Source organism: Paramisgurnus dabryanus, chromosome 7 (assembly GCF_030506205.2).
Source record: "Paramisgurnus dabryanus chromosome 7, PD_genome_1.1, whole genome shotgun sequence".
Lineage (NCBI taxonomy): Eukaryota > Metazoa > Chordata > Actinopteri > Cypriniformes > Cobitidae > Paramisgurnus > Paramisgurnus dabryanus.
The window spans coordinates 5585685-5602373 of NC_133343.1; the positions used below are offsets into that span (position 1 = coordinate 5585685).

General features: G+C 37.9%; 1 protein-coding gene across 1 annotated transcript in view; it reads left to right on the top strand.

The window, feature by feature from the left end:
• abcc4 (ATP binding cassette subfamily C member 4 (PEL blood group)) overlaps nucleotides 1-16689 on the top strand; it is a 40530-nt gene that overhangs the window by 12679 nt on the left and 11162 nt on the right. The window contains exons 6-21 of the mRNA XM_065293738.2: nucleotides 1089-1252; nucleotides 1433-1558; nucleotides 2486-2735; nucleotides 6285-6407; nucleotides 6742-6831; nucleotides 6941-7132; nucleotides 8093-8187; nucleotides 8280-8366; nucleotides 8454-8550; nucleotides 8637-8846; nucleotides 9060-9197; nucleotides 9297-9334; nucleotides 11288-11421; nucleotides 11500-11646; nucleotides 15675-15754; nucleotides 16556-16689. Of these exons, the coding sequence (XP_065149810.1) occupies nucleotides 1089-1252; nucleotides 1433-1558; nucleotides 2486-2735; nucleotides 6285-6407; nucleotides 6742-6831; nucleotides 6941-7132; nucleotides 8093-8187; nucleotides 8280-8366; nucleotides 8454-8550; nucleotides 8637-8846; nucleotides 9060-9197; nucleotides 9297-9334; nucleotides 11288-11421; nucleotides 11500-11646; nucleotides 15675-15754; nucleotides 16556-16689 (2105 nt within the window). The remainder of the gene's footprint in view (nucleotides 1-1088; nucleotides 1253-1432; nucleotides 1559-2485; nucleotides 2736-6284; nucleotides 6408-6741; nucleotides 6832-6940; nucleotides 7133-8092; nucleotides 8188-8279; nucleotides 8367-8453; nucleotides 8551-8636; nucleotides 8847-9059; nucleotides 9198-9296; nucleotides 9335-11287; nucleotides 11422-11499; nucleotides 11647-15674; nucleotides 15755-16555) is intronic.

The window sequence follows — 16689 nt, forward strand, 5'->3', positions numbered from 1 at the left end:
CGAGCTTAGTTCGTCCCCTCTATCTTCGTTGGGATCTGCCCACTTTTCTTGCATTTTTCAAATATTGCCAGTGGGTGGAGTCAGGCTCTGACCAGGGGTTTAGTTACTCTTTATAATTCGCAAAAAAGAAAAACAAACAAATGCTTATTAGGTCAAGTTGTTCGAACGAATCACTGTGGTATTGGTAACGAAGTTACTAACAGTAAATGAAAGAAAGCACGCTTAAAAAAATGGAGACAGGAATGCATTTAGTTACGATTTGGCGAGTTATAAGTTTACTAGCACTGCAGCTTGTAAATGCCAAACTTAATGCTGTGCACAGAAAAAGAAATGCAGAATTTTTGATGCAGGCGTTGCAATGACGTCAAGCCCCATATATGGAAAAGACAACGTCAGCTGATACAGCCAGACGATCAGTCACATGGGTTTAATTTTCGCTATGTCAGAATTTATTTGGCAAATGCGTTTCCATTTCCCATTATGCGAATTAAGGGATTTTTATTAGAAATTTCTTGTTTCTTATGCGTTACTTTAAAGGAAAACACCACCGTTTTTCAACATTTTACTCTGTTCTTACCTCAACTTAGATAAATTAATACATACTTATCTTTTTTCAATGCGTGCACTTTTAATCTTTGTACAGCGCTTCTTGAATGTGTTAGCATTTAGCCTAGCCCCATTCATTCCTATCGCTCCAAACAAAATGTTTATTTTGTGCCACCATGCTTACTCGTGTAATTACTCATGTAACAGTCTATAAATAGGGAAAACATGGACGTTTTTTGTGGCTTCTAAATTCATCCCTGTTTGGAGCCATAGGAATGAATGGGGCTAGGTTAATGCTAACACATTCATGACGCGCTGTATAAAGTTTTAAATTGCACGCATTGAAAAAAAGAGGTATGGATTGATTTGTCTAAGCTGAGGTAAGAACATAGTAAAATATTGAAAAATAGTGGTGTTTTCCTTTAAAATGCGCATACAATCAGTTTGATGAAAACCCAGCTACTGTTGATGAAATTGTTCAAGTTTCTATATATTGAATTACTGTTGCATGATCTGCCAAATTTTACTATTTTAATTTCTAGGTGACTATTTTTCTGCACTTCCTGTGGGTGGGGCCACTCCAGGCTGCAGCTGTGGTCGGCTTGCTCTGGCAAGAGATCGGACCGTCATGCCTCGTTGGCATGGTGGTTCTGGTCTTTCTTATGCCGCTTCAGACCATGTTTGGAAAACTGTTTTCTAAGTACAGGTACGCTCTCAGATTCATCTTAAAATGGGAGTTGGTGAAATAATTTTTTTTTAAGAGAACTTTGCATGGTGTATTTCAGTTCATCATTAATTATCCCTTAGCTAATCTTTCATTAGGAACGTCTTGTGGTCAAACAAATGATTGAAGAAACGTTTTGATGTTTCTTTTTCTTTCACTCAGGACCAAGACGGCAGGTCTCACAGACAGTAGGATACGCACAATGAATGAGGTGGTGTCTGGCATGCGTATAATCAAGATGTATGCCTGGGAAAAACCATTTGCGACGCTTGTCGGTGACGTACGAAGGTTAATGACACTGTAGACTTATGCAATCTGATTACATTTGCACAATATTATATAGTCAGCAAAATGCTTTGCTAAGGCTGGAATATTTCCAAATGTTTTATAAGTGTTACATCACGTGTTTTTTTTAAAGATCTGTAAAGATGAGGTCAGCTCTTTTTTTATGACTCACAATATACGATGCCAGTTTGAAAGAGGCTGAAATAAAGCTGTTCAGATTCAGTTAAGGTTAAGTGGCCAGTGTTACCTGAAAAATGTACTTGTGTCGTTTCATATCCTCATTTTGTTTCAAACCCGTATGACTTTTCAGTAAAACACAAGTTTTATATGACATTTAGGCATTTAGCAGACGCTTTTGTCCAAAGATTAGGAAACAATAAACATGAAGACATAAACAACAAAGATTTCTTTTAATCTTATCTGTCTTTATATGCGCAATATGTATTTTTATCTGCTTCAGAATAAACTCCCCAAGGTTTTTCTTACAATAAAGTACTAGGCCATCCAGCTTTAGGATATTTAATGGTGTGTGCACACCAAAAGGGAAGTGAATATGCGCAATGTGTTACTCAATCTCACATGATGACTTTTTGCATCACTATCGAAAATTAAAACATGCTCTCAACCATTTTTTTGATACAACAGTACGTGTCAAACTGGACGTGTCAATACACTCATCATGTAAAGTTTCCACCAAAGTTGAAATGTTTTAAGACGTGATTTGAGGCGAATATTGTGCACTCTCTGCCTATCACGTCACCCATTTGCATAATTCACATTGTCCAGTGTTTATTTTTGCATATATATATATTTTTCATTAACTTTGTATGTAATCTACTCACACAAATAAATTCACTTTTGGTGTGCACATGTTTCAGTGTTTCCTGGCATAGGGCTTCCTAATTATGACTTTTGTTTTGTTCCTTTCAGTAAGGAGATTTCGAAAATCATGAGTAGCAGTTATCTGCGTGGACTTAACATGGCCTCGTTCTTTGTGGCGAGTAAATTCATTCTGTTTGTGACCTTCACCGTGTACGTGCTGGTGGGAAACACCATCACGGCCAGTCGCGTGTTCGTGGCTGTGTCGCTGTACACGGCCGTCCGCCTCACCGTCACTTTATTTTTCCCCTCTGCGATCGAGAAGGCGGCTGAAGCGGCCGTCAGCATCAAGAGAATTAAGGTAAACTTTATTGTTAAAAAATGATTTTGCTTCTTAAACTAGCCAAGAACTTCACACCTAGACTTGTTTTTGTCATTATTTGCCATTCAGACACTAGGCTTGTTGCGATTGTCGGTGTTACCGATACATTTCCCAGCACGGCACTGACTCCAACAGTTGTTTCGATTTTTTTATAATAACAAAATAATTTTGTTTATTAAGTCAATTCAGCATGAGCTGAACGCAATCACAGCAGAGATGAGCAGCAGGTGTCAAAGGTCCTATAGCTTGGGACTGGCAGGCTTAAAGGAACAGTATGTGGGATTGTGGCCAAAACTGGTATTGCAATCACAAAACGTGTGGCTAAAACTGGTACTGCAATCACACAGCTGGTGGCCAATACACCAAACGACACCATAAACATCAGTTGAGGGCTGCAACTTTACTTTTTAAATGACAATATCCTGGCCAGACCACTGTTGTCAGTGATATAAGTATTTGAAATGATTTCTTAATGTCTAGTGACATATCAGGGCCATTTAATGATTAATTGATATAAATTTCTTACATACTGTTCCTTTAAGTACCAGTGTGAAACTGCTCACTTCAAGCTTTTCATTCAAACAAGTTCATTGCAGCTAATTCAAAAGTAAAATGCTCACGACTGCACACACATTTATAAGAGATTTAACCCAGGTTATTGCAGGTAATTCAAAAGTGAAAGAAAATGTGCATGGTTGAACAAGCATTCATAATGTATTTAAACCTCTCTCCCCACCTGGTGATACCGGTATCACCGGGTTTGTCACATTCAATTAAAGGGTTGGTTCAGGCCAAAAAAAATGACCATGTGATTAACTCACCCTATAGCCATCTGAGATACACATGTCTATCATTTTCAGACAAACACATTTGTTGTTATTTTAGAAAATTATCCCTTTAACCGGTGGGAAAATGTCCTCACCGTCACATGACTACTGTACACGTACTGAGGAATAAGAACAGAAATAAGTTAAAAGTTTAAAACTGTAAATTTAGGTCACATTTACACTGCATGTTTGAAATGAAATTTTTTTTTGTCATGTGGCACAAATCAGTTATGACCATCGAATGTGTAAGTAGGAGTTTCAGGCCTCATTTGCTTCCGCAATGTAAGCAGACAGATCGGATATTCCCATGTCAGGACATGTCGTACATTATTGAAAAAAAGTGACGTTGGCAAATGACGTCAACTCTCAAATCACTTGACTCAGATATAGTGTCTGCAGTGTAAATTAAGCTTAAGGAGAACCTATTTTATTTCTAAAAACAACAGTATTTGGTATATTACAATGTGTTTGCGTGGTTTATGGTAAAAAAACACTTTATTTTCCACATACCGTACATTTTTGTAGCTCCAGATATTCTTCCTTCCTCAAAAACGCTTTGATTTTGTACAAAACTCATCGATCTGAAAAGCGTTGTGTCCCTGATTGGTCAGCTAATCTGTATCTTGTGATACCTCTGACATCATCCAGCGCTCTTTACCATGTTTGAAAGATTCCCTCCCAATGCAATGCTAACAGGAGTTAACTTACATGCTATAAAGGGGGTCGCACACCAGACGTGCAGCTCAACGCTGCGTCGCGTCTAGGAAACTCGGGGGTTTTGTACACCGGAAGTGCAAATTAAATAGCGCAAGCTTAGCAGGGTTTCCCGCAGAAAATTTGTTAGTTAAGGTGGTAGTGGTGGGCGGGTGGGTGTGGCAATCAAGGAGCGGGGCGTATGCGTCATGATGAAAATTAAAATATTTTAATAAAATAAATGAATAAAATATTTATTTTTAAAACACTCAAATAAAACTTAATTTTGAAAAAACGATGACAAAAAATGAACACATACTAGATTATTCATGAATTAAATGTTTTTACCTCTAACGGGAATAGCTGCGTGTTGAAGTGAAACTAAAGGGTTAATAAACACAAACCAAAGCAGATGTTGTAGAACGTCTGGCGAACGATGATAAATAGCGCAAAAATTGTAAAACCGATTATTTCCCACTATTAATTACATCATCTTAAAGGAGTGTAACTACTGTAGCATGTTAATAATGCACATAAATAAAATACATTAACAGGCTGACTTAAATAACCCCAAAACATAAGTCCACTTACAGTTCTCACGGCACGTGTTTTATCAACTGGCTATCCTCCAGACATGACGGACCACTTCTTATCTCATTTCGGCCGTGTGGTGCGCGTGCACGGTCGCGGTGTGAAGCGTGTCTGCGCTATTCTTCGGGATGTTTTATCAACTGACTAGTTATCCCCCCACTAGTTATCGTCCCCACTCGCGGTGTAATGCGCGTACGCGCTATTTTCCGAGATGCACTTTACGGCTTTTTGTGCAGCGAATATTTTTTTTGGGACGACCTAGTTAAGGCGGAAGGGTTTCCAAGCTTGGGTGGCCCGCCTTAACTGAAATATGCTGCGGGAAACCCTGATTAGTCAGATAGCGTCAGAATGCAAAATATACTTTAGCAGCCAATGTTAATTGTTAAAGATTTGGGACAAATATGATGTTATTTAATGTTAAACTATGTGAGTGGCGCTCTGTGGCGCGACGGATTTGAGAAACCTCCTGAGTCGTAGCTAGGCGCTGCGGAAAGGCGCCACTTGTCGGCGTCGGTGTGCATATACTCATAGACTCATACTCAAGCGCTTTGATAGCTGTGATACTTGAGCTGTGAGCCGGTTGGTTGTTGTAATACTTGTCCCACCTCTCCTCCACTGTGATTGGACGGGCGTGTGAGAGCTGACATTGACGAGCGAAACTTTTCACCCAAAGTTGAATCTCTTTCAACTCTTGACGCTCAGCACGGAAAAACGCTAGCTGCTGGTTTATTTGAAAAACGCAGAGCTTCCATTGGAAACAACTGAAAACATGCGCCGGCCGCGGGCGTAAACTTTGGTGTGCATGCCCCCTAAGTCTGAAGAATTACGATAATGACCGTCGTGTCCACGTCAACAGGCTCAGGAAGTAAACTGTGTGTTGCCTACAATCCGTGTGTTTTGTAGTACAAGAAAAGAGATTTAAGTTGGAAACGATAACTCGTGTCATTGTTTACTTTGGGGTTTGTACCATTTGCATATCGTACACATGCGCTAATACATGTACAATGTATTACATTGTATACAATGTACTGACTTTTGTCAGACTGACTTATAAATCTGCCCTCTCTGACTCTGCTGTAATGTTCAGGTGTCAGTTTCAAAGTTAATTTTAGATCAACCTCAAAGTTCCCATTGACTCATCTGATGTTGCACAAGCCAGACATAAATCTGCAGCTTCTGTAATCATGGATTGTCAGTCTGTTTATGAAAGAGAGCCGTAAAGTGGAAGACAGATCATTTGTATATTGTTTTGACCTCACAGTCAATTCACATTTTCTTAGTTTTTGCAACCCCAGAAACTATGAAGTAATGCAAAAAAACATAAAATTACAGCAGACTTGTGGTCTCTCTCTCTCTCTCTCTCTCTCTCTCTCTCTCTCTCTTTCTCTCTCTCTCTCTCTCTCTCTCTCTTATGCAGAAGTTTCTTCTACTGGATGAGCTGAAGGATCACTCTCAGAGGTCAGTGTCCCAGGATTCATTGTCTAATGAGGAGAAGGAGGCATCTGTGGAGCTGCAGGATCTCGTATGTTACTGGGACCAGGTGAGATAGATGTCACAGGCCTGTGGAAATGCACATGCCACACCCAAAGGCCCAAATACCACCTGTTTTATACATGTATCCAGGATATGTGGTCTTTCTTGGACATTCTTTTTTTTATCAATATTGCAGCAGAGAAATTACGTTTCCAATATTTATGTAACTTTTTATGGCTCATTTTATTATTAACTGTGAACCCAATCCTTCCTCTGTTGTTTTTGCAGCTCATGTTTCATCATGACATAGTGTAAAAAAAAAATGTAGTGTTAAATTTTTTGGAAAATGTGTAAAAGTTTCAAATAATAGTGTAGTATATTTTGTCACCTCTGCTTGACAGACTCTGGACTCTCCAACACTCCAAAATCTGTCCTTTACTGTAAGACCGGGTCAGCTTTTGGCCGTTATTGGTCCTGTGGGGGCTGGCAAGGTCAGTACCAAAAATTTCACCCTTTGATTTAATCAAGCTTGCCATTTAAAAAAAATACACAATAGATGCTAAAATATTTTTTTTACTTTCATATCGCTTCTCAATCTAGTCGTCTCTGCTCAGCACTGTTCTGGGTGAACTTCCGGCTGATAAGGGCATGATAAAGATCAAAGGTGCGCTGACGTACGCTTCTCAGCAGCCGTGGGTCTTTCCCGGCACCATTCGGAGCAACATCCTGTTCGGGAAAGAGCTGGAGCCCCAGAGATATGAGAAGGTCCTTCGAGCTTGTGCGCTTAAGAGGGTGAGATGCCTGTCCTGTTTTTTGAGCTCAGCTGGTGAAGCATGGCATTCGCAACTCCACATTTTATAATTGTATATATTATTATTTTAATAAAAAAAGCATAAATATTTTATAAAAATATAATTATTTAAATGTATTAAAATATAATTATTTTAACCAGTAAATTAGTAATATAATATTATGTTATATATTTTGTATTTATTGTTAGTTTAGTGTTCTGCAAAAAAAAGTAAATGTGTGGTTTGTTGTTTCCATTTGACATATCTAAAAGTATAGATCAATATACTCTTGAGTTAAAGGTGCATTGTGTAACTTTTACCGTGGGTTCAAACCGGACGCGTTTGAGGCGTCAAATTCACGTCTACCGCGTCTAGTTTGCCGCTTTAAGATTTTAAGTCATCGAGACATTCACATGGAAATCGGCATCATGGGAGGGGCTTCTGCGACTCCACTCGCTTCCTGTAATCACGTCACTACTAGAGCAAGCTTCTGATTGGTTAACGCTGCGCGTTTTTCCGCCAAAGTTCAAATTTTTCAACTCCATTCCATTTGCGCAGAATTAGAGGATCTTTTGACAAAAATGCAATATAATATACATAATTTTTTTGTAAGTGGTGCATAAAGACCTTAAAAATAAACTGTATTGTTTTTATTACATTAAAATGAGCCGTTTTTATCTACATCACATTGTGGGTCCCCTGACATGGAAGTCGCCATTTTGCACCGCCATTTTTCTACAGTAGCCCTAAATGGACAAACTGCTCTATAGAGCATTTTTTTCACTATGTTGTCTCAGACGATGACATGTTTGTTTTGTGGCGGCTACCGTAGCTTCTCTATGCGTTTCGAAAGGGAGGGGTGAGCTGTGAACTGAGCCATTGGTTGCAATTCGTAATCTTACCTATAGATGGCGCTAAAGATCTACACACTGGATTTTTTCTGGTTATTTTACCTCTGTAGGACATGGAGCTGCTTCCTGATGGTGACTTGACCTTGATCGGAGACAGAGGAGCGACTCTTAGCGGTGGCCAGAAAGCTCGAGTCAACCTGGCCAGGTTTATTACTTCATCCTACTTTGAGTTTCATATGATTAAGAGTCTTTAATGAAAGATTTATTCTTATTTGAATCACCGTTGTTTGTTTTCAGAGCCGTGTATCAGGACGCTGACATCTACCTGCTGGACGATCCATTGAGCGCAGTGGACGCAGAAGTAGGCCGACACCTGTTTGAACAGTGAGTGTGTCCTCTCGCTTAATGCCTTTTGCGTTTTTGTACAAAATTATTTTTCTTCCTCTTTAACATAAATGTTATTTCCTCCAGGTGTATCTGTGGGTTTCTGAAGCACAAGCCCAGGATCTTGGTTACTCACCAGCTCCAGTACCTGAAGGCCGCAGATCAGATCCTTGTTTTAAAGGAGGTGCGTGGTAGCACTGCGTACTTCAGTTTTTATAACAACATTAAATAAACAAACCGAAGCGAGCAAATGATCTTTCACATTCTCAGGGACACATGGTGGCACGCGGGTCATATTCTGAACTTCAACGTTCGGGAGTGGATTTCACCTCTCTGCTGAAGAAGGAAGAGGAAGATGAGACCGTAGGCGAGAAAGGAGAACCTCCTCGCTCGCCCCGCATTCGAACCTTGTCACAGAATTCCGTCCGTTCACAGACGTCCTCAGTTCTGTCCGTTAAAGATGAATCCGATCAACTTCCGGTAAGTGCTGACTTCCCATAGCCCAGGATTGCATCAAAGGTGTAGACAGGTCAAGGGCTCCACCTAGTGGAGTGCTGTCACTTTTACTTACTGGAGTCTGATTATAACAAGAGACTCTTAAAGAAAAATATGTAGTAGTGCTCATGTGCAAAAAGCGAGGATTGTACTGTCGTTTTGGAAAGGAAATTAAAAGTTATGATTTATCACGGTTAGATGGAGACCGTGCACACCATGGTAGAAGAAAGTCGCTCGGAAGGAACCATCGGCCTCCGTTTGTATTGGAAATATTTCCGAGCTGGATCCAACGTATTCATCCTGGTCTTCATCGCGATCCTCAACCTCCTCGCACAGGTAGGAGACTTAGTGGTTCTGCATTTAAAGTAAGGTTGAGTAGGTTTACAGTAAAGTTTATGTCGTTCAGTGATATTAAAGCTGTCATCTGCTCCACAGGTTTCTTATATTGTTCAGGACTGGTGGCTTGCATATTGGTGAGTCATCTATCATGCTCATATCTTTATTTTTTATAACGAAAAAAGTGATTTACAGGCATCCTCAATGGAGGAGCAGATAGTGGTGGGAAGCTGAACGATGTGTTTGAGTAAATTGTTTACTCTAGATTTCAGTGTTTACCCTCCAGTGCTGAGTAAACGCCATCATTTAAGGCATTTGTTGATGTTGTGAGCTGAAAGTTTGTATGAGAAATGTTGTATTTAAAACATTATGCATTAGTTCATTAGTCCAGGATGTTAATATTTGGTTGTATTAAATATTCAAAATTGAATGACATTTGGTAGTTGTTTGCAATCTTTAGGGCAGACCTGGAAACACCTACTAGTGCCCATACTAGCACAGCTTGTGCTCCTGTATAGCTCAGTGGTAGAAAAAAATCACCCCCTCACAGTTGATATGAAGGGCAAAGTTAGCTATATAGACCAAAATCACTTTTTGTCCCAGGCTGGACATATTATTTCCTGCTGTAAAGTTGGGCATTTTAACATGGGGGTCTATGGGAATTGACTCCCGTTTGGAGCCACTCCCTCGCGGCCTGTCGATAAAATTGTTGGCTTTTTCATAGAGATCGGTTTGAACCCAGGAAACACACATACTGATAAAAATTAGGGCTGTCAAATGATTAATCACGATTGAACGCATACAAAATAAAGGTTTGTGTTTGCATTATATATATATATATATATATATATGTATGTGTGTGTGTGTGTGCGTGCGTGCGTGCGTGCGTGTAAAAATTATGTATATACAAATACACACACATTTATATATATATATATATATATATATATATATATATATATATATTTATTTATTTATTTATTTATTTATTTATTTATTTATTTATTTGTATATGTTTGTATATATTTTAAATAATATATATAAATGAAAACATTATATATATTATAAAGTATAATTTAAGTTTAAACACACATACATAATATATACATAATAATTACACACATTATATATTATTCAAAAACATATGTTTGCGATTAATCACATATTATACACATATGTAAGCTCGTTGATGACTAACTGTTAACAAATTTGTCTAGATAAAGTAATACCACAGATGTTGCCTTTGTTATATTACTTGCAGAAATTAGGTTTATTATTTTTTTAATAGAGAATCAAATAAATTAGCACAACCGATATATTATGCAAAGACAAATTTAATAAGCCTTTAAAAAGGCTTATGGCTGTTAAAAGTAAAGAAAATAAAACACTTCAGTCTTTACTGTATGAATTAAATATACACGCATTCGTATTAACAGTTTTTAAGTGAAGAGCAGAGAGTGATTTATAATAAACTTGCGCTGTGTCCGAAACCACCTACTTCCATACTTTAGTTTATATGGATGACCTACTACTTTCGGCAAGATCCCGAAGTGTTCATTCGAGGGACACATTAGTATCCCGTGAGCCCCCGGAAGAAGATTTATCCAATGAAGAAGAAGTAGAGGCGTTTTATTATTTAAAAATGTCCAAAAGCGGTAAAGTGGCTCTATTCAAATGCAAATACATATATTAAACAGCTGTGATTAAAATGCGCTTGTTTAACTTCATTGCAGTACTTGTTGCTATGAGGACGTATGTCATGTTATGCATTAACATGGCGGATGTAGTACGTCCGAATTAATTTATACTATACAGTTCCTACTATTTTAACGGTCCATGAATAGGTACTTCATCTAATTTAGCACCTACTGTCACAATATGCGATTTTCGGACGTAGCATCTGTCTTTTTCTATTTAACTGTATTATTTGTTGTGTTATGTTGAGTCCAGGTAGTAGAGACTTTTTTGGGCAGTTTGCTTCATTTCCAATGGCGGTGCATAAATGACACCCAGCAGATTCTGATGATATGACTCTAAATTAACAGAAAGCATATGTTCCATCATTTCTGATCAGTTTTTGTGATTATCAGGGCCTCAGAACAGGAGAAGCTTGACAATCCTTTTATTAACGACACTAGTAATAACATCAATTCGACCAACATCACTGATATAGGCGGTCAAAAGCCGGAGCTGGACCTGAACTTCTATCTGGGTATCTACGCAGGTACGTAAATGTAAATTGTTTTTGTCTCTCTTAATATTTTTGAAAAAAAATGTCATCGTGTTTCATCTGCATCATCAGGTTTAACCGTGGCCACCATCGTCTTTGGCTTCATGCGCTGTTTGTATATGTTTCACTCTCTGGTGAGCTCGGCGCAGACGTTACACAGCCGAATGTTTAACTGCATCCTGAGGACCCCAGTGCGTTTCTTTGACATCAACCCTATTGGTGAGTACCAAAGCACTTTCTGTGTCTATACATTGAATGAAGAAGGTCCCTGGTTCGACCCTCAAATCGGAGATGCCATATTGTCCTTCCTCAAATTCTGCCGAGATTAACTTCGCTTGTGTGTAGATTTACTGTTTCTTGTTATTAGTACAGCCGTAGATGCCAAAATGGTGTTAAGAAATACATAAATATTATTTTAGGGCCATTGCTGAACTTGACCAGCAGAGGGCAGCACACCCTGTCAAATGTCTTCGTCTTCTCTTTCTGTCTCAAAGAGACTTGTGATTAATTCAAGTGAATCCCAGCTGATGGGAGCTAGCTAAGGGAGAAGGTTATTACAACATACAGATACCAGGGAACATGGTAAAAAAATCGTTTTTTACTGACAAATGTTTTGAAATAATCTAACAATATCATAGCAATACTGTATGTGGTTATTTTTCAGTATGTGGGTACTTTTTTTAAACTTATTTCTTACCGTATCTTGGACATGAAGTATTTACATAAGAGCATCTACACTCCTTCCGGTGGCTTTGACTTTTTCAAAGTGCTTAAAAGTCATTTCCAGGCATCAGAAAAGGGAAGCAGGATGATGTACTGTTTTAATGTTTACTCTAGATTTCTGTGTTTACACACCAGCATTGAGTAAAACGCATCATTTGAGGCCTTTAGTGCTGATTCTGAATTACCTCATTTGGTGTGTTTTGATTTAACCCATGAAGTGTATAAAGAGGCAAACATTTAGTTAGTTTGCGCAGAAGCTCTTAAAGGGACAGTTCACCAAAAAATAAAAATTCTGTCATCATTTACTCACCCTCAGGTTGTTCCACACCTTTATAGATTTTTTTGTTCTGCCCAATACAAATGAAGATATTAAAAAAAAAATTGTAACCAAGCAGATCTGGGGCACCATTGACTTCCATAGTAGGAATAAATATATTTGGAAGTCAATGTGGCCCCAAAAAAATCATAATCTTCATTTGTGTTCAGCAGAACAAAGTTTATATAAGCTTGGAACAAATTTTTTTTTTTTTTTTTGTGAATTAATGGCTGTTGGTCTGCCTGTGTTGTTCTCGTGGATTTATGAGGCTATCGGCTCGTTGAGTCATGACGTAAGGAATACCGTTTCCAGCTCCAAGCCACCACATGTAAACAGCCATTTAAGAGCACTATTTATTCATAGCACACATTTAAGCGAACATTTTATAAACTCACATGTAAACTGCAGTCTCAGGCAATATATAAGACAGCAATATATTAATAATTCATAAAAAATCCACGTCCATAAATCCATGTCTGCTCATCTTGGATTTTGCTATGAAGATAAAAATTAGGATTGGGTGTTTTTGGTAGTTTTCATTATGATACGAGTGTATTATAGTCGTGATTTAACAACCGGATAGATATATATGCATCTCAGATTTATTTATTTTTTTCAGTGATGTTAAGAAAATGTCATGCATATTGATACATATAAAGTGGAAGTCAGTGGTGCAAGGCATGTCAGATGGTTCAATAACCATCAGCCACCATTTTTAAACTTTGAAGTGCCTTAATGTGCAACTGTATTCAATGTGTTGATGTAATTTCCACTGAAACAGGTAGTTAGGGCAGCACATGTTAGCCGCATCCCAATTTGAAGGCTGGATCCTTTGAGGGACACAAGGCAAGGACTTAAGGATTCTTTATTATGTAACCTGCTATTCCCGTTCACCGCTCCTGTCACCTATTAACAGCAGCGGCACACAACAGCAGCGTTTCTGACTTCTTAAAAGAAATATGGATCCAGAAATTTTCTTTTTTTACAGAATAAGACGCATTGTTGTAGACAAAACTATCCCAACAGTATATCAAATAAACCAACCTTAGAAATAAACAAAAGTAAAACACAAACTTGCAATAATATTTATATAAACATTAATAATTTGTACAATAATAAAACAGTTACAAGGACCTTTATTCTGTAAAAATATGCACTTATTTAACTTTTTAATAATGCCCAGCCATTACAGACATGCGGTGAACCTCTTGATCGCCTCGGCTGTGAAGGATTCATTTGTTCTGTTCTTCGTGACTCGAGGAAAGAAAGCCAAATTTTGTGGCTGCATTTTAAGGAGGCTTTGAATTGGGACGTCTTCCAGCCTTCAGTTCTCGCTGCTGAATCAGCCTTCGGCGGATACAGCCTTCGAATTTGGACACAGCTATCAAGTAGCTTCTCCTCTGATGACAATAGCTAATAGAGGTTTTATGTTATGAAAGAAGTTAAGAAAATAAATTTAATGTTGAACATTCAAAAAATCTTTCGGTGGTTACACTTAAAGCAAATTGCATCCATTTTGCAAATTGCATGAGTAGGGTTGCGTGTCGTTCGGATTTTATCAATGCCAATTCTGATTCAGTTTTTTATTTCAATTTTGTTAACGAATTAACCAAACATTTCAATACTAAACCACCCATTTAGGCTACTTTTTTTGCAAAGGATATTTATGAGCAATGTTTTTAAATTATAAAAAAGCTCAAGTAAATACTCCCATTTTTATTACAGCAAAAGTTTAGTAACCCTGTTTTTCTCAAATTGATTACCATTTCCATTACCATAGTTTATTACTGAAATCATGGTTATATTCAGACAATGGTAAAATTGTAATTACTGTGTAATTACTTTACTACAAACATCATAGATAAACTACATTATGGTTACTGCAGTAACAATGCTGGTTATTTTTTATTAGTTTTAATCAAATGAGATATCAGCTAGCAAGCGCAGAGATCGCAAACAGACACGTTCATTTGATTCAGGTTATGTGGAAAAAACTGATGTAAATGCAATGATCTTTCAGTAAATAATGTAGCTCAAAATGTTCGTTATTTGTTTAGTATTTACCAAAATCTGCTTTTACATTTTGGTGGTCACAGGTATGGTGTTACTACATTTTGTAACACTTTGAAGCACTTTCTGCTGTCCATCAAAAATGATGTTGCAAAGACCTTATCTTCCTTTTCGTGTGACTCGTGTCTTAATGTTGTTTTTTACACCGTGCGTTCACATAGCCTAGCAGATCATGATTGAAAAAGACCCAGACTTCTTAAAATGCACACGCAGGAATCGATAAGAGGCATCGAAATTTTATTTTGATAGTACGAATCCGATTTCTAACCTTATGGATCTGATTCCAAAATCAGAATTGAATTTCAATTCCCAACCCTACGCGTGAATTGCGCTCAATCTGTAAATGCCCCTACTAATGAATAAATACTCTGTGCCAGATAATAATGGTTTGTGCCACGATGTACAGTACAAAGTTTGTATACAATAACTGATGTGGCTTTTGTAGATTCATTGTGCTATAGTTTCTGGACCCCGTGTGGTGACCTTCAAAAGAATAAACCGCAGGCTTGGTTTCATGTGTTATTTTTCACTGAGAGCTGCTTATCGGGGTGTTACTGTTGATAACGTTAGCAAAAGAGCATTTACAAGTCTCAAAAGTCTAATAGGTGGTTTTACGACTGTTAGAGAGTCAAAGAGGTTAAATCATTTTAGCGTGGGACAGTAATCAGAAGCATGTACACGAGGCACAATCACAGCAAGAGACTTAAAAAGAGATTTTTTTTATGGTATGTGATTATGTGCACTGACTATCGGTTTTGTATGTTGCACCCATTGTGTCCCATTACAACTGTATGTGTTTTTGTAATAATAGTTCATAATAATGCCACTTTGATAAATGATAGTCAGCGTGGTGCCAGTGTCAATCTTAACACACTCTTTTGTTTGCTTCATTTGTGTTTAATCTCATTTATTATCCTGCAGATCACTCAAGTAATGGGTTAAAAGGCCTTTATGGTCGCTATTATAATAACCAGCTAGATAAGAAGTAAATGGAAATGTGATTGGAATTGATAAAATAGTGCAACTGAACTTGGCACGGCGTGCGTGATCAAAATTTTGCTTATAAAGCAAAACCAAAATGTCAATGTTATTGTCTATGGCTGTTGCGTTTACTGAATGACTTTTCTCGTTATTTCAGGAAGAATTCTCAACCGGTTCTCCAAAGACATCGGCCAGCTTGATTCCCAACTTCCTTGGACATTTGTGGATTTTGTGCAGGTATGTTTTGTAGTTCTGTGCCCATTTAACACCATGAAATATGAATGTAGTTGACTTTGCTGCATTAAAGGACACACCCAAAACGGTACATTTTTGCTCACACCTACAAAGTGGCAATTTTAACATGTTATAATAAATGATCTATATATTTTGAGCTAAAACTTCACATATGTGCTCTGGGGACACCAAAGATTTATTTTACATCTCAAAAAAGTCTTATGAAATGTCCCATTTAAAATGCTAAGTGTGGTACCATGCTTCATATAATATTTGTGCATGTGTGTATTGTGTAACAACTGCTGTTGTCATCACATTTACATATTGTTGTTTAAAATTTGCATATTGTATGCAGTATTAGCTGTACTGCATACCGTTTCATACCAATACATCAGTATTGCATTTATAAACATCATGTATGTTGCAACCATAGTGGTCATTTGAAATCAAGTTTTAAGAAAAGAGACTCCCCTCTGACGTTATTTTGGGTCATCCACAAAGTAAGGACCTAAGGTCATGAAACAGAAGTGTTTTTGTCAATTTGTGTTTCTCTAAAGCCTGTGGTTATTCCCACAGTAACCTTAACTTATTAACTTTGTGACAGATAAGAACCTGGCATTATGGGTAATTAAAATGAGAGCTTACTAAGAAAGTGCCGCATCATGGTGTCATGGCAGGCTTGCTGTTTTTCTTTCGGTTTAAAGGAGCAACCGAAACCACAAAGTGCTTTTAATGACCCCTATGACGCAGTACATCTACATCTCGCTTCCTGTCTCTTAACACACTTGTGTGATTTTTTTTCAGGTGTTTCTGCAGGTCCTTGGCGTCATCGCTGTGGCAGCTTCAGTAATACCTTGGATTCTGATTCCCGTGCTGCCTCTTTTGATTTGCTTCCTGTTTCTGCGGCGCTACTTCCTGCGGACGTCACGAGACATCAA